The 27,417-nt window shown below is 44.4% G+C and overlaps 1 protein-coding gene across 3 annotated transcripts in view; it reads right to left on the bottom strand.

Moving 5' to 3' along the window:
• Nucleotides 1–27,417, bottom strand: part of mthfd1l (methylenetetrahydrofolate dehydrogenase (NADP+ dependent) 1 like) — a 196,217-nt gene that overhangs the window by 90,734 nt on the left and 78,066 nt on the right. For all 3 annotated transcript variants that reach the window (XM_078556605.1, XM_078556603.1, XM_078556604.1), the window contains exons 19-20: nucleotides 18,545–18,613; nucleotides 11,160–11,271 (exon numbers count right to left, since the gene is read on the bottom strand). In XM_078556605.1, coding sequence (XP_078412731.1) covers nucleotides 11,160–11,271; nucleotides 18,545–18,613 — 181 coding nt within the window. The remainder of the gene's footprint in view (nucleotides 1–11,159; nucleotides 11,272–18,544; nucleotides 18,614–27,417) is intronic.

A 27,417-nucleotide genomic window follows, 5' to 3' on the forward strand; every position in this document is an offset into this window, starting at 1 on the left:
GTGACCATGAAATGACACATTGATTTAACGTGGTGAATTCAGGTCATATCTAGATAATTATGGCATTAGATAGATTCCACTCAATGTGCCCAGCCTTATTACATAATTCCTATTGCAATACAGTCATCATAAATCAGGTCTGTTCTTGGAAAAAAAGCCACAATTGCAGTCCCACAAGCTGGATGCTAGGATCCATTTGCAGAGGAAACACTACCGGAAAGTGGGTCAGCTGATAGCCGAACCTATGCTTGGGTAGCTCATGCAGCTGTTCACACCTCATTAAATTGCAAATATCCATCAAGTCCTTTCTGCTGCCCGAATTCTAACTCGACCAAGTCCCGTTCAACCATCATCCCCGTGCTTTCTGGCTTTCACTGGTTCCCAATCAGGCAATGCCTCAATTCTCATTGTTGTGTTCAAACTCTTCCATGACCTCGCCATTCCCAATTTGTGTAACATTATCCACCCGACAACTCAGATTTTTGTGCTCCTCCGATTCTAGCATTTGAGCATCCCTGATTTTCATCACTCCAACAATGGCATTGGTGCCTTCAACAGCCTAAGCCCCAAACTCTGGAATTCTCTCCCAAAACCTCTCCAAACCCCTCTCCTCCTTTAATACGCCCTTTAAAACCTCTGTCTTTGACAAAGCTTTTTGCTCACCTATCCTAGTTTCTCTTTACGTTGTTTGGTGTCGAATTTTGTCTGAGTATGCTGTAGAACGTTTGTACACTACATCAATCTCATCACAACATGCTACATTTAGATAAAGCTTGATCCTGTGGTCAGGTGCAGTTTTGTTCTGCGTTATGGTGAGTTTTAATGTGCCCCCACTTGACTTCCCCCCCAGGGGACCTATAACCGGTGAGATAAGGTACACCTCAAGTCGGCTTGGCTAACTCCTAGCCGTGGCTCATTTAGTGACACACTCGCCTCCAAGATAGAGGTCATATAGTCAACTTCCAAGGGACGGAACACATAATTCAGGTTGTTGTCCCAACGCAGTACTAAGAGAGCACTGCACTGACAGAGGTACTTTTTTGGAAGAAACGTTAAACCAAGGCCTCGTCTGCCCTCTAACGTGGACATAAAGGTCCCACTGCAGTATTTCAAAGAGGAGCAAGGGAGATCTCGCTGGTTTCCAGGGCCAGAGTGATCCCTCAACCAACACCAACAAGCCGATTATCTGGTCATTACCACATTGCTGTTGTGGGACCTTGCAGAATACAGATTGACTGTTGGTTGTGTTACACCAGGGACTGCACTTCAAAAATTGCTTCATTGCCTGTAAATCTCTTTGGGGGCATCCTGAGGCTGTGAAAGGCACTATAAATGCAGGTGCTTTCTTTTTAGAGTGTTGGCAAAACAGGCGTTTCCAGTGCAGTACTATGTACGGCCTATTTGGTTGGAATGAAGATGCAAATCCAAAAGGTAGTGACATGAATCAACTAAACAGCTTACTTAGGTGAGTACTTTCTCTAATAACTGACTGATTATTTATGTAAAAGTAGTTAAATCAATAAAAGGGATAACATGCAAAAAAATCCCACCAATTACTACGAATAGGTCAACGGAATGTTGTAATAGAGTAGTGCTATGTATTTCATTTATTTTGTGATATGCATTAAAAAAAATGTATTCTTGTCAATGAGCACAGAAATCCAATGTAGAACTGCCAGGTTAAAAGGGACAGATGTATAATAACATTGTTCAAACAACAAAATTTGCAGGAATTAAACAGATCAACTTTGGTGCATTTGTTAAGGGCTAATAAGAAAGTTTTTCCCGAAGTTATTTATTTAAAAATTGAGGAAATTGATGGAAAAAATTCTAGAAAAACAAGGCAGGATGGACGTTGTTCAATGCAGAGAACAATAAGATTGGTCTGGCCTGTGAGATTTCCAAGGAAATGGGTGCACAGACAAATGAGCTGGAACACAGCAAACTTGCACTAGTTCCACATCCCAAACCTCAGGAACCCAAATTCAAAACACAACCAGCTGCTCAGTGAACTCTGAACTGAAGGTTCAATTACTGCCATGACTAACAAAACAACAAAGAATTTGATATTCTTCCCCTTCTTGACGATTTGCTCTTCAAAGAACACACTTCTACTTATATAGCACCTATCATGTCAGGATTCCCTAAGACACTTCACAGCCAATGAAGTACTTTTGAAGTAATCATTGTTGTAACGAAGGGAATCATTGCAGTCACTTTGTGCACAGCAAGTTCTCATAAACTGCAATGATCAATTAAGTTGTGTTTTTGTGGTCTAGCGATAAATAGTGGCCAGGACACCAACAGAACTCCCCTTCTGTGCTTCCAGTAGCTCCATGAGATCTTTTACATCTAATTGAAGGGGCAGGCAGGGCCTCAATTTAACATCTCATCTGAAAGACATCACCTCTGACAGTGCAACAGTCCTCAGTACTGCACTGGACTTGCAGGCTTGGATTATGTACTCAAGTCTCTGAAGTGGGACTTGAATCCACAACCTTCTGACTTAGATGTAAATGCTACCAGTTGAGCTATGCCTGACAGCAAGATTCGCTTACTGCCTTGCCTTTAGCTACTGTAAAATTCTTATTGACTTGGTTCAATCTTAGAATTATATAGCTCCTTGTATGATTGAGTAATAGTCCTTGCAAATGTTTGCCAATCAGCAGGCTTGTGGATCTCCGTCAAACTCAGATATTCAAAGAGCAGCATCTACTGTTAGAGATGAGCTCACTGATTTGCTTTACAAAGGCAACATGTTGATAGGGAAAAACAATGTTCAGTGAGTTCCCCTTGAAACATCTGCACAATCAACATCCTCCCAGTCCCTGAAATGATTTCCCTAAAAGCCGAAGGACAGCGTGAACTCACTGTGACTTTATCTGGGTTGCTCCTATCACAGCTGGTATTTCCCCTTTGTCTTTTGGGTTGTTAATCTACAGAGTTTGAGCAGACTATTATCTGACCAGATCACTAGCTAGTGATCAAAACAGGATTAGAAAGAGAAACAAATCATTTATTGTTGAATTTTAGTGATTAAAAATTGATGTAATTTATGGATTCCATTGGAAAAAGCAATATTGACTATTTTTATAATAATGGGGAATATAATAATTTATTGGGGAGTATAATAATAATTTATAATGACTTTTTCAATAATAATGGGGAACCAGGAAATGGCAGAGGAGTTGAATAAATACTTTGCTTCAGTCTTCACGGTAGAAGATACTAATAGCATTCCAAAAATACTAAATAATCAAGGGGCAAAAAGCAGGGAGGAAATAAATACAATAACTATCATTAGAAAAAACGTACTAGGGAAACTAATGGGGCTAATGGCTGATAAGTCCCCTGGACCTGATGGGTTGCATCCTAGGATATTGAAGCAAGTAGCTGCAGAGATAGTGGATGCACTGGTAGTAACCTTCCAAGAATCCTTAGGTTCTGGAAAAGTCCGAGAGGATTGGAGAACGGCCGATGTAACACCCTTATTCAAAAAGGGAAGGAGACAGAAAAACAGGTAACTATAGGCCACTTAGCTTAACATCTGTTATTGGGAAAATGCTGGAGTCTATTATAAAGGATGTGATAGCAGAGCATTTAGAAATACATAATCTAATCTAGCAAAGTCAGCATGGCTTCATGAAGGGAAAATCATGCCTAACAAATTTATTAGAATTCTTTGAGGAGGTAACAAGCAGGATAGATAAAGGGGAACCAGTAGATGTAATGTATTTGGATTTCCAAAAGGTGTTCGATAAGGTACTGCACATAAAGCTACTTTATAAGATGAGAGCCCATGGTGTTGGGGGTAGTATATTAGCATGGGCAGAGGATTGGCTAACTAATAGAAAACAGAGTTGGGATAAGGGGGGCATTTTCGGGATGGCAATCTGTAGCTAGTGGAGTGCCACAGGGATCAGTGCTGGGGCCTCAGTTATTTACAATATATATTAATTACTTAGATGAGGGAAGTGAATGTACTATCGCCAAGTTTGCGGACAGTACAAAAATAGGTGGGAAGGCAAGTGGTGAGGATGACACACAGAGTCTACAGAGGGATATAAATAGGTTAAGTGAGTGGGCAAAAATTTGTCAGATGGAATATAATGTGGGAAAATGTGAGGTTATGCACTTTGCCAGGAAGAATAGAGGAGCTGAATATTATTTAAATGGAGAAAGACTGCAGAAGGCTGCAGCACAGAGGGATTTGGGAGCCCTTGTGCATGAATCCCAAAAAGCTAACGTACAAGTTCAACAGGTAATAGGGAAATGTTGGCCTTTATTTCAAAGGGAACGGGGTATAAAAATGGGGAAGTCTTGCTAAAACTATACAAGGCACTAGTTAGACCACACCTAGAATACCATGAACAATTTTGGTCCCCTTATCTAAGGAAATAAATACTGGCATTGGAGGCAGTCCAGAGAAGGTTCACTAGGTTGATACCGGGTATGGAGGGATTTTCTTATGAGGAGAGATTCAGTAGGTTGGGCCTGTGCTCATTGGAGCTTAGAAGAATGAGAGGCGACCTTATTGAAACATATAAGATTCTTAGAGGGCTTGACAGGGTAGATGCTGAGAGGTTGTTTCCCCTTGTGGGAGAGTCTAGGACCAGAGGGCATAATCTCAGAGTAAGGGGGTGCCCATTTAAAACAGAGATGAGGAAGAATTTCTTCTCTGAGTGTAGTCAATCGGCGGAATTCTTCACTGCAGAGGGCTGTACAGGATGGGTCATTAAGTGTATTCAAGGCTGAGATAGACAGATATTTAATCAGTAAGGGAATCAAGGGTTATGGGGACAAAGCAGGAAAGTGGAGTTGAGGATTATCAGATCAGCCATGATCTCATTGAATGGCGGAGCGGATGCGATGGGCCAAATAGCCTACTTCTGCTCCTACATCTTTTGGTCTTTATATTAATATGCTACACTTTCCAGATGCATTGAATATGCTCCTTGCATATGGTAAAAGGAGTGCATGAGGACTGTGAGAATGGATGTTATATTTTAATAATTTGGGGGAATATTTTGTTATTCTGTGAAAAAGGCTGCATGTCTGTGTGCATGTGCGTAAATGATTTAATTAAGCTAGGGAAAAGTTAGTAGAAGACAGATTGCTTGGGGAGTTTAAAACATGAAAGGATAGAGACATTAGGTTTGCGCTTTGTTAATAAGATATGAGGGGTTGGGGTACAAATGAATTGCTTGGAATTTGCATTTTTAGATAAGTTGAGAGTTTGTTTGAATATCAAAGGGAAGTCAGAGGTAACAAGAAACATGTTTGCACGTTGCAAGAGTTCCACAGAAAAACAGAAGAGGTATATTACATTTTATTGACCTGAAAGCAGAGAAATAATAGAAATATGAAAAATTTTATATTTGGAAGGATTTGAGTTCCAAAGAGGTGTGAGAATAAAGGAAGCTGAGGTGAAAGGGGGAAAAAGGTATTTTAGAGTTACTGTGGTTAGCTGTTGGCTGTTAGATGGCGCTTGTAGCTGTTAGCCATTGCTGTGGGCTATTGCCTGTGTGAGGAAGATCTCCTGGAAACAGCTCTAGGCTGGGAGAAGTTGTAGTATGAATCAGCCATCCATTCAAGCCAGAAAAGTCTTTGGCTACAATAAGCAGTCTTGTTCTGAAGTTTTGGATTTCCGCAGCAGAGTGGGAGAGAGTTTAAGAGGTCATGTGGTATGCCTCTATTAAAGCTACAGCAGTTTGCCTTGGGTAATATTGCTGCATTTTTAGTGTTAAACATCTATAAGGGAATGTTGCCTGGAAGGTGTTTACTTATGGGTCCGACCAAGTAGAGGGTCTTTTTGGGGGAGTATTTTGTAAGACTAATTTTAACTTTGTAACGGGTAATCTTATGTTATCTTTTCTTCTTGTTAATAAAACTTTTACTTTTAATTTTTAAAATCCCAAAAGTGTTACTAGATTTCTTGCTGCTGAGATCGGCACATTATCTTCTTGTTTCAGAATACAAAAAAAAAGGATATGGCTCGTAAACCAAGTTTTCCTCTGGGATTAGGTTTGTGCAGCAATTAACATTGGCGTGGTCATAACAGGGCCTAATCCATCTTTTGGAACTGACATTTAACCAAGACCCGTCTGCTTTCAAAGGTGATTTTAAGACCCCATGGCATTCTTTCAAAGAATAGCAGGCAAGTTCTCCCCAGCATCCAGGTTAATACTTACTCAACGAACACAGAAATAGACATTGCTTTTATTTCTTCAGTCACAAGATGTTGCTGGCAAGGTTGGTATTTGTAGATGGTCTTGAGAAGGTGGTTGCAGGTTGCGAATTGACTTCTTGAACAGCTGTAGTCCATCGAATCAAAGCACACCCATAGAGCTGTTAGGGAGTTCCAGAATTTTGACCCAGTGACAATAAAGGAATGGCGTGATAGTTCCATGTCAGGATGATATGTGGCTGGGAGGGGAGTTTGCAGGTGGTGATGTTCCAATTTGCCTGCTGTCCTTTTCCTACTACAGCTACATCAACCTGTATTTATATATTGCCTTTAGTGTAATAAAATGTCCCAAGGCACCTACGGAGCATTATAAAAAACATGACATCAAGCCACATTAGTAGATATTAGGGAAGATGACTGAAGGTTTGGTCAAAGAGGTAGGTTTTAAGGAGTGTAGTAAAGGAGTAAAGAGAGGTAGAGCAGCGGAGAAATTTGTGGGGGGAGGGATTCTAGCACTTAGGGCCTAGGCAACTGAACGCACAGCCACCAATGGATGGGGGTGGGGGAGCAATTAAAATTGGGGAAATTCAAGGGCTCAGAATTGTAGGAGCGCAGGTATCTCAAGAGGATTGTGGAGCTGGAGATTAGAGAGAAAGGGAGTAGCGAGGCATGCAGAGATTTGAAAACAAGTTTGATAATTTTATAATCTATGGGCAGGATTTTCGGGTCATCGTGCAGGCGTGGTGGGTGGGCCTGGAAGCGGCCTGTCGCCCGCGATTTCACACCGGCTGACCAACTAATGGACAGCCAGCATGAAGGGTGAGCTGAGAAGCTCAGCGCTGCTGGGGTGGGGGCGGGAGGAAAGCAAGCGCAAAAGTCTGTGCACAAGGAACGCACACTGAAAGCTCCCTGAAGGCAGAGAGCTGCCTCAGGGAGCTGAAGAATTTTAAAATCAAAAATAACGGTTTTGAAAATTGGGAAAAAATGTCCCCACATAGAACTCACTCACATGAACAGAAACATAATAAAAATTATGTCAAAACATTTTTTCTTAATTAATGTTGGAAACCTCATCCCACCTGTGGATGAGGTTCCCTTAAAAATGCAAAGGCCGCCCAGCCGATTCGCCTGCCCACCAACTGTAAGGTTGGGGCAATGAAAAATAGCAGTTAATTAATACTTTAATGGTCTTAATAGGCCTCTTAATAGTCCGGGGGCGCACTGCCGACTCTCACATGCGGCCACCGATTGAAACATTGCACGAGTGCGTGAGCAGCTCAGGACACCGCCTGACGTCATTGCGTGCTATTTCATGCTCGGGCATGTCGGGCCCGTGCCTGCACGCCAAGCGGAAAATCCTGCTCTATATGTTATTTAACTAGGAGCCAACATAGTCAGTGAGCACAGGGATGATGGGTGAACAGGACTGGTGCAAGTTAGGACACGGGCAGCTGAATTGTGGATGATTGCATGCTCACGGAGGGTAGAACGTGAGAGGCCATCTAGGAATACATTGAATATTCAAGTCTAGAGGTAACAAAAACATTAATGGTTTCAGCAGCATTTGAGCTGATGCAGGAATGGAGATAGGCAAAGTTATGGAAATGGAAATAGGCCTTATCAATAGTGCAGATGTAAGGTCTGAAGCTCATCTTGGGGTCAAATTATTTTAAAAATTCACCCCCTCCACCATTGGCACATGGTAGATGCAGTGTGTACTATCCACAGGGTGCACTTCAACAGTTTAGGAAGGTTCCTTCAACAGCACCTTTCAAACCTACGACCTCTAGAACTCTAAAGGATAAGGCCAGTAGATGCATGCAAACATCACCACCAGCAAGTTAACCTCCACGCTTGACCTGGAAATATATTGCCGCTCCTTCACCATCGCTGACTTAAAATCCTGGAACTCCCTCCCTAAGAGCACTGTGGGTTTACCAGGGACTGTAGTGGTTAAAGGCTCATCACCATCTTTTCAAGGGCATTTGAGGACAGACAATAAATGCTGGCCTTACCAGCAACACACAGATCCCGAGAGCAAACAAAAACAAATGACATCAAGATTGCAAATAGTCTGGTTCAGCCTCACACAGTTGCCAGAAAGGGGGATGACTTGATGGCTAGGGAACTGAGCTCGTAATGGGGACTGAAGACCATGGCTTTGATCTTCCCAATATTTAATTGGAGGAAATTTCTGCATAGACTACTGCATGTCAGATAAGGAGTCCAACAATTTAGAGATAGTGAATGAGTCAATAGAGGCAGTGATGAGGTAGAGCTAGGTGGCATCAGTGGACATGTGGAAAATGGCACTGTGTTCCCAGATGATGGCGCCAAGGGGCAGCATGCAGGTGAGAAACAGAGAGTGGTAGAGGTCACGGGTTGGGAGGTGTTCTCAAAGTAGCCTTGATAGAATCGCTGCAGTGGATGGTACACATTGCTGCTGTTTTGTGCTGGTGGTGGAGGGAATGTTTAAGGTGGTGGATAGGGTGCTAATCAAGTGGGCTGCTTTGTCCTGGATGGAGTCGTGCTTCTCGAGTATTGACGAAACTGCATTCATTCTAGCAAGTGCAGAGTATTCCATCACACTCCTGACTTGTTTTTGGAGAAACAGATAAGTTACTTGGCACAGAATTCAGTCTCTGCCCTGCTGAAATAGCCAAATATTTATGCGGCTGGTTCAGTTAGGCTTTTGGTCAATGGTGACTCCCAAGATGTTGATAGTGAGGGATTAGATGGGGATATCATCATTAAATGTCTTGGGGAGGTGTTTAGACTTTCTCTTGCTGAATGTCATTGTTTGGCACTTAAGTGCTAGGTAACATACACGTCACACATCAGGCCAGGAGGAATATTGTCCAGGTCTTATTATATGCAGGCATCAACTACTTCATTACCTGAGGAGTCATGAATGGCAATGAACACTGTTCAAACAGGGAACATCCCCTATTATGATGGAAGGAATGGCATTGAGGAAGCAGCTGAAGATGGTTAGACCTAGGGCACTGCCCTGATGGTATCTGGTCATTTACCTCGTTGTAGTTTGGAGGATCCTGCTGTGCCAAATTGGCTCCTACATTACAACAGTAACAACATTTTATAAGTATTTCACTGGCTGTAAAGCACTTTAGGACATGCTGAGGTCATGAAAGGAATGAAAACGGTGGGGGGGTGGGGGGCTGTGTTAAACAAACTTTATTGCAGGAACATTCATGACAGCTCAGACTATTGAGCCAAGAATATATTCCTATGTGACGTAGAAAGCACTGCTTTTATTATTGAAATGAAATGTATCTGAATATGAATTTCAAACACAGAACATATTCTAGTAGCTTTCCTGATTCGACCTAAAGAGCCCTTCCTCTCTATCAAGAAAATTTTGTCTGCCTTCTGGAAGTCCCATCTGTAGGACTAGCACTGAAAATTATTTGATTGACATTCAAACTCGTCTAAACTGTCCAACATCCTTCATCTTAATGTATTTGGGGATCTCGTTTTTTCAATTGAAAAAACTCTTAAGGTTAACAACTGTCACTTCCCAAATGTTTATTATTGGAAGCAATAGTTAATCCTTGCACTTGTATGACTTGTTCTCAAGATACCTCCATACCCATCACCCTCATTGACTTCCCTCTATTTCTATTAACTTTAAATTGCAGCAACAATTGCAAACCCGTTGACGGCCTTCAACAGTCACCTTCTCATGACACCTGCGATAGACCTGGCCTCGTAGGAACAGAAGTAGGCCATCCAGCCCCTCGAGCTTGATCCAACATTCAATGAGAATTAAAATAATCTTAATCTTAACTCCGTCTATCCACCTTGGTTCCATCACCTTTTAAACTATGAACAAAAAATGTTACACTCAGTTTTGAATTTTTCAATTAATCTAGCCCCAAATGTTTGATTGAAGTACACAAGATCCTGAACGGCCTCGACAAGGTGGATGTTGATAGGATGTTTCCTCTAGTGGGTGAGTCCAGAAATAGAGGGCACTGTTTTAAAATTAGGGGTTGCCCTTTTAGGACAGAGATGAGGAGAAATTTTTTTCTCTCAGAGGGTTGAGAGACTTTGGAGTTCTCTGCCTCAGAAAGTGGAGGAGGCGGGCTCATTGAATACTTTTAAGGCAGAGGGAGATAGATTCTTGTTAGGCAAGGGAATCAAAGGTTATCGGGGTTAGATGGGAATGTGAAAATCGAAGCATATAATCAGCCATGATCTTATTGAATGGCGGAGCAGGCTCGAGGGGCCGAATGGTCCACTCCTGTTCCTATTTCTTATGTTTTTGGAGGAAAAAAGTTCCAGATTTCCACTACCCTATGTGTGAAGAAATGTTTTCCAACATCAGCCCTGAACAGCCTAGCTCTAATTTTAAGGTTATACCCCCTTGTTCTGGACTCCCCCACCAGAGGAAATAGGGTAGATGGAAAGAAGCCATCAAATCATTTGATCATCTTAAACTCTAATTAGATCACCTCTTAATCTTCTGTTCTCAAGGGAACACAAGCCAAGTCTATGCAAATAATCCTCATAACTTAACCATTTTAGCCTTGCTATGATACAGGTGAATTTGTGCTGCACCCCCTACAGGAAATCCTTCCTGAGATGTGGTATCTAGAATGGAACCCCAGTACTCCAGATGGGACCTAACCAGAGTTTCATATAACTATAGCATAATTTCTATCCCTTTCTATCCCAGCCCCGGAGATGAAAGCCAACATTTCATTACCTTATTATTTTTTGTATTGGCCCACTAGCTTTTAGCGATTTGTGCACTTGGAGGCCTAAAACTTTCTGCTCTGCGAAAGTTGCTAGTTTTTGGAGAATACTCTGGATCTATCTTTCGTAGGTCCAAAGTGGATGTGCTCTGACTTTCCCACATTGAACTTTTATTTCCCACAGTTTTGTCCTTCACCTAATCCATCAACGTCTACAGGACAACACTGGGGTCCTGATACAGCAGTCTACTTACCCACAAACCCATCCTTGCCAACAAGCTTCAGTGCCAACTTGTCAGCTAGAACCGAAGAATTGCCATGTGCAATATTCGCAAAAGGTCCAGCATGCACAAACACGGGGGTTCCCTGGGGAGTCGGGGCGGGTTGGGGGGGGGGGGGGGGGTGGGGTCAGGGGAACAGTGGTAGTGGTGGGTGGAGAGAGAGAGAAAAAGAGAAACAGAGAACTATTAAAAACCAAGAGTCACACAGTACTGCCATTAACAACCACCTACCATGGATATTATTTCAGACGTTCCTTCTAAATCAAAAAGAGTAAACTTGGTGCAACATCTCCCAGCAAAATAAAACAAAGTTGCGAAGCCCGCAGGAATCCAGAAAGTACCATGCAGTACAACAAACAGGCCAAGCCTAACAACGAAAAATTAGAAGGGAGGCTGATGCCAGATTGCAAATCAGAATGCAAAACTTCACAGCGCAGAACTGTTGTACAGTTGGTTCTAAAAATTGTAAAGCTAAACCTGATGGGGGTGGGTGGGGAAGCCTCTTTGGTTACATTTGATAACAACTTACATTTAGTAAGTGACTGTGGGGGGGGCCCCACAACCTTCTGATTGAGAGGTGAAAGTGCTACCAACTGAGTTCTAGCTGATAATGTGCCTCTAAAAATGAACCCCAGTGCTTTGTTTGCACTTTCATAGCTGTGTTAACCCTACATTGCTACTTCTAGTGATTGGTGAATCCTTTGCATTTCCACCCCATTTAGAGTTTATTTTTTCAAGGAGTAGGAAGCCTCCTTATCACAGAATCTTTACGGTGCAGGAGGCGGCCATTTGGCCCATCGAGTCTGCACTGGCTTGCTGAAAGAGCAATCTACCTAATCCCACTCCCCGGCTTTATCCCCATAACCTTGCACATTCTTTTCAGATAGCAATTCAATTCCATTTTGAATACCTCAATCGAATCTGCCTCCACTACCCTCTCAGGAAGTTTGTTCCAGACTTCAACCACCCTCTAGGTTAAAAATCTTTTCCTCACATCTCCTTTTGCCCATTATTTTGAATTTGTGCCCTCTAGTTCTTGATGTACTTTTGAGAGAACAATTTCTCACTATTTACCCTGTTAATATCCTACAGGATCTTGAATACCTCTTTCAAGTCTCCTCTCAGCCTTCTTTTCTCCATTCCAACTATCAAAATGTAACAGCTGGCAGGTAAGTTAATCATCAAATTGGTTTTATCCAGGTGGCTGAAGAGCTAAAAGCAAGCAGAGAGGTCTTCCTGGATAGGAACCAGAGTGGATTTACCTCGTGAGGCACACGCATGATGAGTAGAAATGAAACTCTTGCGCCACCTGTGGGAGTGAGGCCAAATTACACCAGTGGGCATTGACAATTGGTGCGGCTTTGTTGCTTCATTAGTGAACACATTCTTTTGATTTTTCACGTTCCAATCAGATTCTCACCCTCTGGTAGCAACACAGCTCTCGATCATGAAAAGAGCTTAATCATTAGCTCAGTTGAAAAAACACATGTTTGAGACACATTGTTGAGCAGACATATGCAGGTGGTGGTTATCTGCAAAGTTTCATACTTCCCTTGGAGAATAGGGTGAATTTGTGGAAGGAATCACAGTCTGATTAACAGACTGTGTGTGAACACTTCTAACCATATTTATGTCCGTTGATCAGGTGTTCAGTCCTTTACAGGGGGTGGGGTTTATTGGCTTCAACTACTCACATTTATAAAGCTCCTTCAATGTAGCAAAACGTTCCAAAGAGAAATCTGACACCAAACCACATGAGGAGCTATCAGGATAGGTGACCAAAGGATTGGTCAAAGAGGGGGGTTTTAAGACCATAAGATGTAGGAGCAGAAGTAGGCCATTCGGCCCACCAAGTCTGCTCTGCCATTCAGTGAGATCATGGCTGATCTGATAATCCTCAACTCCGCTTTCCTGCCTTGTTGCCATAACCCTTGGTTCCCTTAATAAGACCATAAGGAGTATCTGAAAGGAGAAAGAGAGATAGGGAGGGATTGGTTTAGGGAGGGAATCCTTGATTTTAAGGCTGAGACAGCCGAAGACACCTCCGTGAATTGTAGCATGGTGGAAATTCGGGATGGTGAAGAGACCAGAATTGGAGGAATGCAGAGATTTTGGATGGTTCTTACAGTTATAGGTCCAGAGGAGGCTACAGAGATAAGGAGGGGAAAGGCCATGGTGGGATCTGAACACAAGGTAAGTTTAAATGCAAGGCACTGCCGGGCCAGGAGCTAATGTTGGTCAGCAAGCACAGAAATGATGGGAGAAAGGCACATGGCTTGTGTTAGGATAGACTGAAGCTGACAGAATGAGTTGAAGCTGATGTAAGGTGGAAGAAGGGGAGACTGGCCATGAGAACATTGGAATAGTCAAGTCTGGAGGTAACAAAAGCATGGATGAGGGTTTTAACAGCAGACGGGCAGAGGCGACCAATATTAGAGGCTGAAATAGAAGTCTTAGGATAGTAAAGATATTAGGGAACTGCTCTGAGAGAATGTTTCTAACATTCGAATATTTGAAATGTTCGAATCCAAATATTTCTAACATTTTCCTTAAATTAAATTGATTTTTGCATGAGCTCATACCTTTTCTTCATATATAAAAATAACAAATGCTCTAGACTTCAAAAGGATCCGTCCAGCACCAGCGTCATGCCCCCCGTCCCCAAAAACCCCTCAAGCCTCATCTGTGAAAACACAAAGTACCCTTTCACTAGCTGAGTGGGAACAGAAAGTGCCACAACGGAAAGTTCTCAGGCACTGACATTTCAGCCACAAAACACGAACACAGAAAATAAAGTACAAAGAGCACAGGGTCACCCCTGCGTGAGGCAGCATGCCAGGGTGAGGAGGCGCTCTGGGCGGGGGGGCAAGGAGGCGCGAGGGGGAGCAAGACAAGGAGCAAGAGAAAGTGCGAGAGGGTGCAAGAGGATGTGACTGTCAGCGAGGCAGGTAATGGGACTGAGCAGATAGTACACGAGGAGCTTGAGACTTTGTAATTGTCAAACAGGTTTGCAGTGCTCACAACCTGTGTGGAAGAAAGCGAGGTCTGCAAGGTGGATGAGGCGCTAGCTATGGCACCAGGATACAGGAAGACATTCAAGTGGGGCAGCAAACAGGAATGTAGTGGTAGTAGGGGACAGTATAGTGAGGGAGATTGACACTGTTCTCTGCAGCAAAGAGCGTAAGTCCAGAAGGGTGTTGCCTGACCGGTGCGAGGGTTCTGGACATCTGCTCAGGGCTGGAGAGGAACTGGCAGTGGGAGGGGGAGGATCCAGTGGTCGTGGTCCATGTAGGTACTAATGACATAGGCAGGATGAGGAAGGAGATGCTGCGTAGTCAGTATGAGGAGCTAGGTACCAAATTAAGCAGAACCTCAAAGGTAATAATCCCTGGATTATTACCTGAGCCACGTGCAAATTGGCATAGGGCAAATAAGACTAGAGAGATCGATGTGTGGCTCAAAGTCTGGTGTGGGAGAAGTGAGTTCCGGTTCTTGGGGCACTGGCACCAGTATTGGAGAAAGTGGGGATTGTACCGTTGGGATGGTCTACGCCTGAACCATGCTGGAACACGTGTTCTTGAAAATCGCATAACCAGGGAAGTAGAGGGGGCTTTGAACTAAACAAGGTGGTTGAGGGATCAAGTTTGGATAGATCTGGCAAATTAAGGGGTAGATTCAAAGCAGGAGGCCACAATAGTAATATGGGCAGTGAGGATCATGGAATAGGAGGAAGGGATAAAGATAAACCTAAAAATGCACCAAAAGTCAAAACTAGATGTTACAAAGGTAACAAAAAGACAAAACTAAAGGCTCTGTATCTGAATGAGTGTAGCATTCGTAACAAAGTAAATGAATTGAAAGCGTACGTTGAAGTAAACAAATATGATCTGATGGCCATTACGGAGATGTGGTTGCAGGATGACAAGGATTGGATCCTGAATGTTGAGCGGTATATGATATTCAAGAAGCATAGCAAGTTAGGTAAAGGTGGAGGGTTAGCACTGTTGATCAAGGATGGCATTGGAGCAATAGTTAGGGACCACCTTGGTTCAGGAGATCAGGATGTAGAATTGGTTTGGGTAGAGAAGAGGAATAGTAGGAAAAAGAAGTCACTAGAGGCAGTGGTCTACAGGCCCCCAACAGTAACCACAATGTAGAACAAAGTATACAAGAAAAGGTATTGCGTGCTTGTGATAAGCGGACAGCAATAATCATGGGTGACTTTAATAATATCATCTCTTATAGCAGCATGTTCTGGAACCAACCACAGAGCAGGTTATATTAGATTTAGTATTGTGCAACATGATAGGATTAATTAATAGCCTCAGAGTAAAGGCACCCCTAAGTAGCAGCGACCACAATATGATTGAATTTTACATCCAGTTTGAAACGGAGAAGAGTGGGTCTAAGACTAGTATCTTAAACTTAAATAAGGGCAATTATGTGGGCATGAAAGATGATCTAGCTGAAGTGAACTGGGACACTAGGCTAGGGTATAGATCAATAGAGAAACTGTGGCAGACATTTAAGTGGATATTTCAGAATAAGTATAATCCTACTATAAAGAAAAATCCTAAGGGGAGGACCCACCATCTGTGGTTAACTAAAGTAGTTAGGGAAAGCTTTTCCAAGGAAAACTTTAGGGAAAAGCATATAACTGGGCAAAGATGAGTGGTAGGTCAGATGATTGGTCAGAATATAAAGAATGGCAGAAAATGACTAAACGGTTAATTAGGAAGCTAGTTAGAAATGTAAAAATGGATAGCAAGAGTTTCTACAGGTATTTAAACAAGAAAAGAGTAGGTAAAGTGAGTGTTGGTCCTCTAGAGAGTGACAGTGGGGAATTAATAGTAGACAGTAAGGAAATGGCAGATGAAATGAACAAATATTTTGCTTCTGTCTTCACCATAGGGGATACAGAAACATTCCAGTAATAGCTGTAAATCAGGAGGAGGAAAGGAGAGGGGAACTTGGTGAAATTACAATCACTGGGGAAGCAGTACTGAGCAAACTGTTGGTGCTGTGGGCTGACAAGTCTCCGGGTCCTGATGGACTTCATCCTAGGGTCTAATTATTAGAGTAATAAGATGCGTTAGTGTTAATTTTCCAAAATTCCCTAGATTCTAGAAAGGTTCCATCAGACTGGAAAGTAGCAAATATAACCCCTCTATTCAAGAAGGGAGGGAGGCAGAAAACAAGAAACTATAGGCCAGTTAGCTTGATGTCTGTCGTGGCGAAGGTGTTAGAATCAATCATTAAGGAGGTTATAGCTCGGCACTTGAGAGAAATTCAAGGTAATCGGGAAGAGTCAGCACGGCTTTGTGAAACGGAAATCACGTTTAACCAATTTATTGGAGTTCTTTGAAGGAGTAACATGCGCTGCAGATAAAGGGGACCCTGTAGACATGCTGTACTTGGATTTCCAGAAGGCATCAAAAGTTATTGCGGCAAAGAAAAGCTCATGGGGTAGGGTAACATATTAGCATGGATAGAAGATTGGCTGGCTAGCAGAAAACAGAAAGTATGCATAAATGGGTATTTTTCTGATTGGCAGGATGTGACGAGTGGAATCCCACAGGGGTCTGTGCTGGGATCTCAACTTTTAACAGTTCATATCAATGACTTAGATGAAGGGAGTGAAGGCATGGTAACTTAATTTGTAGATGACACAGATAGCTATGTCTTCTTCACAACATACTTCCCTAAGAAGGTTGCAAGACGCATATACATAGTTGAGTGAATGGGCAAAAATCTGGCAGATGGAGTATAATGCAGGAATGCAGGAAGAATATAAAAGCAGATTATTACTTCAACGGAGAATGGCTGCAGAATTCCGGGGTGCAGAGGGATCTAGCTGTTCTAGTGCATGAGTCACAAAAATTTAGTATGCAGGTACAGGAAGTAATTAAGGTTAATGGAATGCTATCCTTTATTACGAGAGGAATTCAATATAAAAGCAAGGATGTTATGCTTCAGTTATATGGAGCATTGGTGAGACCACATCTCTAATACTGTGTGCAGTTTTTGTCTCCTTATTTAAGGAAGGATGTAAATGCGTTGGAGGCAGTTCAGAGGAGGTTTACTAGATTGATAACTGGAATGAGCAGGTTGTCTTATGAGGAAAGGTTAGACAGATTGGGCATGCTTCCACTGGAGTTTAGAAGAGTGAGGGGTGACTTGAGTGAAGTATATGAGATCCTGAAAGGTATTGACAAGGTGGACGTGGAAAGGATGTTTCCTCTGGTGGCCTTTTAGGACAGAGATGGAGAAATTTTTTCTCTGAGGGTTGTGTGACTTTGTAACTCGCTGCCTCCAAAGGCAGTGGAGGCGGAGTCATTGAATGTTTTTAAGGCGGGGTAGATAGATCCTTGTTAGACAAGATTTCTAAGGTTAGTGGGGGTAGATGGGAATGTGGAAGTCAAAACAAACAGATCAACCATGACCTTATTGAATGGTGGAGCAGGCATGAGGGGCTGAATGGCCTACTTATGCTCCTATTTCGTATATTCATACGAGGCAGGCAGGCAACGAGAGGGCGAGGCGAGCAGACAACGCGAGGGTCAAAGCGAGAGAGAGAAGGGAGAGAGAGATTGATTTCAGGTAAGAGATATAATAATCATTAGCTGCTAAAAACCATTTGCTAAATATCTACCAACTGCAGTAGATTCCAAAGGCCTTGGTTTTGTCAGTCCACCCAGAAATGTAGGTAGATTTTCGTTTGGTAAGAAATATGGAACAAAGGTGAGTAAATGGAGTTGAGGTACAGAAGAACCACAATTTGACTGAAAAGCAGAATGGTCTAGAGAGGAGAAATGGCCTAGCCCTGTTCCTATGTACCTTAAGTGTCAACCATTGCTCAGCGGGTAGCACTCTCACCTCGGAGTCAGAAGGTCAGAATTTCAAGTCCCACTCCAGGACTTGAGCACGCAATCTGGGTCGACACTCCCAGTGCAGTTCTGAGGGAGTGCTGCACTGTCAGGGATCCCGCCTCTTAAATGAGACAGTAAAATATTTGCCCCCTCAGGTGGACATAAAAATTCCGGTGACATTATTATTCAAAGAGAGGTGTTCTTCCAAGGTACTAGCCAAAATTTACCCCGCAGCCAACACGACTAAAAACAAGGTTTTCTCATCATTATCTCGTTGCTGTTTATGGGACCTTGCTGTGCACAAATTGGCTGCTGAGATTTCTACAATAGGACAGTGACTACACTTCATATGTACTTAATTAGCAGTAAAACACTTGGGGGCGCCAGGAGGCCATGAAAGGCACTATATAAATGCAAGTTAATTCTTCTCCTGACTCAGGATTGAGGCTCTCCTGTAATAAAGTCTATGAGAAGTTTGAGCGTTCTTACCTCCAGTGTTTGCATCAAGGTTGGTTTGATAGCATCTTTCATCAGAACAGCCAGTGCACCACTAACCCCCTGCATAGAGAGAGCAAAGGAGTTACTTAAGAATAAAATGTGGTTTTCAAATGGCAGAAACAGGTATATTATCAATGTTGTAATTCACAGCATTATCAGACAGAAATCCATAGACCTGGATTAATAATCTAAAGAACATAGGCAGAATTTTCAGATCAGCGGGTGGGCACAGTCAGCGGAGAGATGGGCTGCCACCCGCGATTGGCTTTCTGCCACGATTTCATGCTGGTGGGCCAATTATGGCTCGCCCAGCGTGAAACGCAGCTCCCCACTGGTCGGGAAGGAAGGGCAGAGGCGTGGGCCTGTCGGCTGCCTGGTTCAATGGCGACCTATTTTAAAACGGTACAGGCAGCCCCTTGAAGGCCACCATGGAAGAACGTCTCTTCTGTCTCCCGTTACCCAACATGGAGTCGAGTGCGGCTGGAGATGCCAGGCAGGAGGGCAGGCCAGGTGGGCACTCGGCCCCCTGCTATTCGAATGAGTGCCTCACGGTCTGCCTGGAGGAGGTGGCCAAAGATAGGAGGAGGAGGCTACCACACCTCACAATGAGGACATGGGAGGAGGCTGTAGCGCAAGTTAGTAGCCATGACGTGGTGCAGCACACATGGGAGCAGAGCTGGAAGAGGCTCAATGACCTGCTGCGCTCCGGAAGGGTGAGTACCATGTTGGCATGGCTCAGTGTGCAGAAGTGTTGAGGTGTGGCCATTCCCCCCTTGGAGCTCAGGGGTGCTCGAGTCCGAGTGCCAACTGTCAATGATGCCGGAGCTGGCCAAGGGTGTAAGGCCTGGCTGCTTGGACTGAGTGCCTTGCGGCTCCAGGGCCACAACTCAGATGTGCCCTGTGAGGTGTTCCTCAACTGGGGTTGGCCAGGCTGCAATGCCACTACAGGTAGAGAGTGGACGAATCGATGCTCCTCTGTCCTTTCAGGAGAAGACGAGCCATAACCAATCAGAGAGGTCACATACAGTCAGAGGCCCACCCAAATGGCTGCTGCCCACTAGATTCGAGCAGCACGCCCTAGAGCTAGAGAGCCGGTACGCTCTATGTGCAACCGAGCGTGGGGACGCGGGTGGGGGTGACAGAAGGTGTTAAGAGTGCAGTGCAAGGTGAGAGTTTTGGATTGTGCAACCATTCTAGTGTAGTCTCTTCATTGATGGGAGCCTCAAAGTTGGAGTCCCCATTGATCATTGAAAGACAATGGCACCATGATGCAGATCTCCATTGTCTCACCAGGGTGCCTGGCATGCACAGTGACAGTGTGATGCCTTTAACTAATGACATGTCCTTGTTCTCCGCTAGATTCGCCAGCATGCACTAGCTCTCTGGACCCTGAAGGGCCACCCCTGACGCCAGAGAACCACCAGGCTTCATTTGCACCTGTGTCACACGCACTCCTGAACCAGGCACCAGCACGGATACCAGCATCTTGGTGAGCATTAGACCAGCGGCTAGAATGACACATGCGGCTAGTGCACATTGGTGAGGGCACTTTGCACTCGTTTGAGGTGCAGGCGGAGGCAGAGTGCCCAGGCACCAGCAGTCAGAGGACTGCTGGGGATCAGGACGATGCTGAGTCAAAGGCATATGATGAGTTTCTGGAGTTGTCCATTAGGCACCAGATGGTGGATGTCCAGTGGGATGAGAGGATCTGGCGGAGCTCCATGAGGCTCTGCGTGCCATGGTCTCCGTTGTGGAGGAGTCCATGTAGGGTATGAGTACTGCGTTGACCCTCATGGCCGAGCGCAATGCCTCCTCCATTGAGGGAGAGGCAGCTCTAATGGAGGAGCAACTCCAGGAACAGAATCAGGGGTTCCTGGGGTTGCGCTCGGAGCTGCAGGCCCTCACGCAGGCAATGACCTCAGATAGTCAGTGCCAATGTGGGAGATGGATGAGGCACCCAGTATCCTAGCTAGGTGCCCATCCATCATTGGTGAGCAAGGAGTTCCAGAGCGACCTCATGTTGGCGCACGAGCTGCTTGTAGTCTCCGTGGGCTCCTCTGAGGGCGGTCTGGATGATGGCAGCAGTTCCTCCGTCCCTCTACTAGTGACCGTGGCATCTGATGAGGCTGCGATGACTGGGGAGATGCCAGCTGTGGCATTGGCTGCTCCCTCCCAGGCGGGGCCAGCACGGGCTCCACTGGCCAGAGGACGACCGCCAAGGTCATCAAGGCCAACAAGATAGAGTCAGCAGGCTGTCTCCAATGCCAGTGCCAGCGACAGGCGGGCACCACAAGAAACAGGAATAGACCATTCGGCCCCTTGAGCCTGCTCCTTCATTCAATAAGATCTTGGCTGTTCATTTTGTGTTTCGATATCCACATTCCCTTCTAACCCCGATAACCTTTGATTCCCTTACCTAACAAGAATCTATCTACCTCTGCCTTAAAAATAATTACCCTGCCTCCACCACCTTCTGAGGCAGAGAATTCCAAAGTCACAACCCTCAGAAAAAATTTCTCCTCATCTGTCCTAAAAGGGCGACCCCTAATTTTAAAACAGTGCCCCCTATTTCTGGACTCACCCACAAGAGGAAACAGCCTTTCGAAGTCCACCTTGTCAAGGCCATTCAGGGTCTTGTAAACTTCAATCAAATCGCCCCTCGCTCTTCTAAGCTCCAGTGTAAACAAGCCCAGTCTGTCCAATCTTTCCTCATAAGACAGCCTACTCATTCCAGGTATCAATCTAGTGAACTTCCTTTGAACTGTCTCCAATGCATTTACATTCTTGCTTAAATAAGGAGACCAAAACTGCACACAGTATTCGAGGTACGGTCTCACCAAAGCCCTGTATAACTGAAGCATAACATCCTTACTTTATTTGTTCAATCCCTCTTGTAATAAAGGATAGCATTCCATTAGCTTTCTTAATTACTTGCTGTACTTGCATACTAACTTTTTGTGACTCATGTACCAGAACACCTAGATCCCCCTGCACCTCAGGATTATGCAGCCGTTCTCCATTTAAGTAGTACTCTGCTTTTTTGTTCTTCCTGTGAAAGTGAAAGACTTCACGTTTTCCCACATTAAACTTCATTTGCCAGATCTTTGCCCACTCACTCAACCTATCTATATCCATCAGCAACCTCATGTCCTCTTCACAATATACTTTCCTACCTATCTTTGTGTCATCTGCAAACTTAGCTACCATGTCTTCACTGCACTCATCTAAGTCATTGATGTAAATCATAAAAAGTTGAGGCCCCAGTACAGACCCGTGGGACGCCAATCTGCCTATCCGAAAAAGACCCATTTATGCACACTCTCTTTCTGCCAGCCAGTCAGCCGATCTTCTATCCGTGCTAATATGTTACCCACTACATCATGCACTTTTATTTTTCGTAATAATCTTTGATGTGGCACTTTATCAAAAGCCTTCTGGAAATCCAAGTATAGTACAGCTACAGGCTCCCCTTTATTCACTGCGCATGTTACTCCTTCAAAAAACTCCAATTAATTGGTTAAACATGATTTTCCTTTCACAAAACCAAGCTGACTCTTCCCAATTGCCTTGAGCTCTTCTATAGCCCAGCTATAACCTCCTTAATGATCAATTCTAATAACTTCCCCATGACAGACGTGAAGCTAACTAGCCTTTAGTTTCCTGCCTACATCCCTTCATGAATATAGGGGTTATATTTGCTACTTTCCAGAATCTAGCAAATTTTGGAAAACTAACACCAGAACATCGACTACCTCAACAGCCACCTTTTCTAAGACTCTAGGATGTAGTCCATCGGGACCTGGAGGCTTGCCAGCCTGCTGCTCCATCAATTTGCTCAGTACCGTTTCCCTATTGATTTCAATTTCACCAAGTTCCTTTCTCCCGTTCACCTCTTGATTTGTAGATATTACTGGAATGTTTTTTGTATCCTCTATAATGAACACAGAAGCAAAATGATTGTTCATTTCTTCTGCCAATTCCTTATTATCTACTATTAACCCCCCACTGTCACTCTCTAGAGGGCCAACACTCACTTTACCTACTCTTTTCCTTTTTAAGTATCTGTAGAAACTCTTGCTATCCGTTTTTATATTTCTAGCTAGCTTCCTCTCATACTAATTTCTTTCTCCGATTAACTTCTTAGTCATTCTCCACCATTCTTTCTATTCTGTCAAACCATCTGTCCTGCCACTCATCTTTAGAGTAGTATGTTTTTTCCTTAAGTTTGATGCTTTCCTCAACATCTCTAGTTAACCACGGAGGGTGGGTCATCCCCTTAGGATTTTTCTTTATAGTAGGAATGTACTTATTCTGAATACTCTGAAATATCCCCTTAAATGTCTACCACTGCTTCTCTATTGATCTATACTCTAGTCTAGTTTCCCAATTCACTTCAGCTAGCTCAGCTTTCATCCCCACATGCCCTTATTTAAGTTTAAGATACTAGTCTTAAACACACTCTTCTCTCTTTCAAACTGGATGTAAAATTCAATCATATTATGGTCGCTGCTACCTAGAGGTGCCTTTACTCTGAGGCTATTAATTAATCCTGTCATGTTGCACAATACCAAATCTAATATAACCTGCTCTGTGATTGGTTCCAGAACATGCTGCTATAAGAGGTTATCTTAAAAACATTCTAAGAGCTCCTCATCCAGGCTACTGCTGCCAATCTGATTTTTCCAGTTTGTGTGTAGATTAAAATCACCCATGATTATTGCCATCCCTTTATCAAAAGCACACAATATTTTCTCTTGAATACTTTGTCCTACACTGTGGCTACTGTTAGAGGGCCTGTAGACCACTCCCACTAATGACTTTTTTCCCCTACTATTCCTCATCTCCACCCAAAGCAATTCTATATCTTGATCTCCTGAACCAAGGTCATCTCTAACTATTGCACCAATGCCCTCTTTGATTAACAGTGTTACCCCTCCACTTTTACCTAGATTCCTATTCCTCTTGAATGTCATGTAGCCTTCAATATTAGGGCCTCAATCATTGCCATCCTGCAGCCACGTCTCCGTAATTGCTATCAGGTCATATTTATTTAATTCAATGTGGGCCATAAATTCATTTACTTTATGAATGCGTCATGCATTCAGATAGAGAGCCTTCAGTTTTGCCTTTTTGATACTTTTGTAACATTTAGTCTTGACTATTGACGTATTCTTAGGTTTTTTTTCTCTGCCCCTTCCCGCCATTCTCTGACCCTCATTTCTCACATTTTGCTCTCCTGTCTTGACTCTACGTCTTGAATTGCTACCTCAATCCAAGCTTGATCCCTCGCCCCTCTTGTTTAGTTTAAAGCCCTCTCTACTTCCCTAGTTATGCGATTTGTGAGGACGCTCGTTCCAACATGGTTCAGGTGTAAACCGTCCCAACGGTACAGCCCCAACTTTCCCCAGTACTGATGCCAATGCCCAACAAACAGGAACCCACATTTCTCACACCAGTCTTTGAGCCATGCATTTGTCTCTCTAATCTTATTTGCCCTATACCAATTTGCATGTGGCTCAGGTAATAATCCAGAGATTATTACCTTTGAGGTTCTGCTTCTTAATTCCGTACCTAGCTCCTCATACTGACTTTGCAGAACCATTTTCCTATGTCATTGGTACCTACGTGGACCATGACAACTGGATTCTCCCCCTCCAGCCCTGAGCAGATGTCCCGAACCCTGGCACTGGGCAGGCAACATAGATGTCTGGACTCTCGTTCTTTGCTACAGAGAACAGTGTCAATCCCCCTCACTATACCATCCCCTACTATCACTACATTCCTTTTTGCTCCCCCTGCTTGAACAGCTTCCTGTACAACAGTGCCACGGCCAGCCAGCTCACCCACCTTGCAGACTTTGCTTTCAGCCACACAGGTTGTGAGCACCTCAAACCTGTTGACAATTGCAAAGCCTGAGGCTCCTCCCCTACTGTCTGCTTGGTCCATTACCTGCCTCACTGACGGTTACATCCTCCTGTCCCTCACTGCTGACCAAAACAGATGACCTTCTTCTAAGAGGTGTGACTGCCTTCTGGAACAAAGCATCCAGGTATTTCTCCCCCTCCCTTACATTGCGCAGAGTCTGCATTTCGGCTTCCAGATCAATAATCCTGATCCGGAATTCCTCAAGCTGCTTACACTTCCTGCAGATGTGTTTGTCATGGATCACCTTGATGACCAAGAACTCTCACATCTCACAGCTGCAACATAACACCTGTCCTGCCATTCTAACTTGTTATTTAGTTAATTTACTTTAATTACTTTCTTCCTATGTATGCTACAATTTACTGTGTTTATTGAATGCTAGTACCACTGACAACTAACAGTTATATGGGTGATTTTCTGTTAAGTTATGATTGGTTTATATGTCTGCTGGTGTGTACATCAACAAAGTACCAGTAATGGTAATATCATTATGCATTCAATATGACAATAACATTAAATTTGCTTTTGTTCTGATGGCCTGAGTATGCTTCGCCTGTTTTTTTTTCTGGTACAGGGTATGCCAGTATGTAATGCTGGACCCGAGTGGTTCGATACTTTATTGCACAGGCATTGAGTGGACTTTGGGTTCAAGTGAAAGGGTCCTTTCAGGCATCCGTGATGGAGGCAGCACTGAGGAGGAAGCAGATCTTTGGCAGCCGAACTAAGGAGTGTCGGATCAAGGCGTCCCTACCTCCCTGAAGGTTACTGAGGTTTGCCTCCATGCCCTCAGCGTTCTCCTCACTGTGCTCCTCTTCTGACTCACTACTGGGTTCATCATCTGTGGCTTGTGCAGCTGCGTCAACATCCTCTTCCTCCAGTGATTTCACCCCTTGCCAGTGCCAGACTGTGGAGAGCACAGCATGCAACCACCAGTGACACCCGCTCTGGGGGTATTGTAGTGCACCCACTGAATGGTCCAGGCATCAGAAGCCCAACTTCAGAAGACCTACGGCTCTCTCTACCACTGCCCTAGTGGAGGCATGACTCCTATTGTAATGCTGCTCTGCCTCTGTTTTTGGGTGGCAGGGAGACGTCATATACCACCTTTTCAACAGATAGCCCTTGTCACCTAGCAGCCATCCGTCCAGTCAGGCTGGAGCACTGAAGAGCCTTGGCACCTGGGAGTGTCTCAAGATGTAAGTGCCATGGGAGCTGCCAGGGTACCTTGCACAGACTTGCAGAACATGCATCCTGTGGTCACACACCATCTGCACGTTCATGGAATGGAATCCCTTTGTGTTGATAAAAGCGCCTGGCTGACCCGCTGGCGTCTTAATGGCCACATGTGTGCAAGTCAATGGCACCCTGGACTTGGGGGGAACCCAGCAATCGCTGCAAAGCCTCTGGCTCGCTCAGCCTGGTTGGCCTTGTCCTTACAGTAAAGGATAAATGTCAGTACCCACCTGAACAGAGCTTCTGGCACCAGCTTGATGCAACTGTGGACAGCTGATTGAGAGACTCCACACAAATCCCCCACTGGCGCCTGGAAAGAGCCGGAGGCATAGAAGTTGAGGGCCACTGTGACCTTCAGAGCCACTGGCATGGGATGTCCATCCACACAGTGGGAACTGATCTCAGGCCCAGTCATCTGACAAATGGAAGTCATTGCTTCCCTTGAGGGGCGGAGCCTCCTTCAACATTGCACCTCAGACATATTGAGGTAGCTGCATCACTGCCTGTAAATCCTGCCAGTAGGATAGTGGCATTTTCTGTGGCCTCTTCCGCCTTGGACTTCCTCCTGGCCCTCCGCCCTTTGAGCCTGCGCCCCTCCTCCCCTGGTCCTTCCCCTGGAAGCTGCATTGGGACACCTGGCCTCCTCTCCCTTCTGCCTCTCTCTCCTCCTCAGAGAGGTGCCACCAGCAAAGACCACAATCCCCATTACCAGAGTAACAGAAAACTGTCTGATACCTGTAAGGTATCTGAATCCCCTGGGAGCCTGGGAGACGCCAATGAGGCCTGAAAATGCTAACAATGAAGCCCTGAACAGAGGTGAAGCTGCCAAGTACTAATAAGTAACCAGCAGCAAACTATCTCCTAAATTCCTCACTACTCTCACTGGCAATGCTGCGGACCCTTTTTATCCAGCCCTTGGATGAGGTTTAGCAAACCGTCGACTGCCTGCCCGTTTTGACTGTGTGACGAGTGCGAAATTGCACGGGCAGTGGAAAATCTAGCTTAATTGCCTTTTTAATGGCCTTAACTGGCCTTGTAATTGATGGCGGGTGTGGTTCAGACTTCCACGCATGCCAACCGAAACATCGCGCAAGTGTGCGATGATATCGGGACGCTCGCCTGATGTCATCACATGTTATTTTATGCTCGAGTGGGTCAGACACATGTCTGCCCACTCAGTGAAAAATTCTGCCCCATGAGTTCAAATCCTGCCTTTGTAGCTTGAGAATTTGAATTCAGTTTACAGAAGTAAACCTGGAAATAAAAAGCCAGTATCAGAAACAGTGACAAAACCATGAAGCTGTCAGAATTTTGTAAAAACCCAACTGGTTCACTAATGATCTTAAGCGAACAAAATGTGCCGTCCTTACCCAGTCTGGCCTAAACATGAATACCAGTCTCACATCAATGCAGCTGACTCTTGCACTGTTCTTTACCAGCTTAACTCATCCAGCAGCAATCTGAAGTTAGGCCCAGGAAGCAGAGAGCGAGAGAATCCAATCAGAAAACTACAATGGAACTCCAGGAGGTCACTGGTGAACTAGCAACTGGCCTGCCAGACCCACAGGAGCAGGCCTGTGAATTATGGCGAATCCTCCTATCCAGCTCCAGAAAGCCCTGCAAAGGCTGCCATGTCTCAGCTGGGGGCACACTCTTCTCCGAATCAGATGACCAAGGGTTCCTGTCCACCACTAGGAACTTGAGTA

Source organism: Cetorhinus maximus, chromosome 14, assembly GCF_964194155.1.
Source record: "Cetorhinus maximus chromosome 14, sCetMax3.hap1.1, whole genome shotgun sequence".
Classification (NCBI taxonomy): Eukaryota; Metazoa; Chordata; class Chondrichthyes; order Lamniformes; family Cetorhinidae; genus Cetorhinus; species Cetorhinus maximus.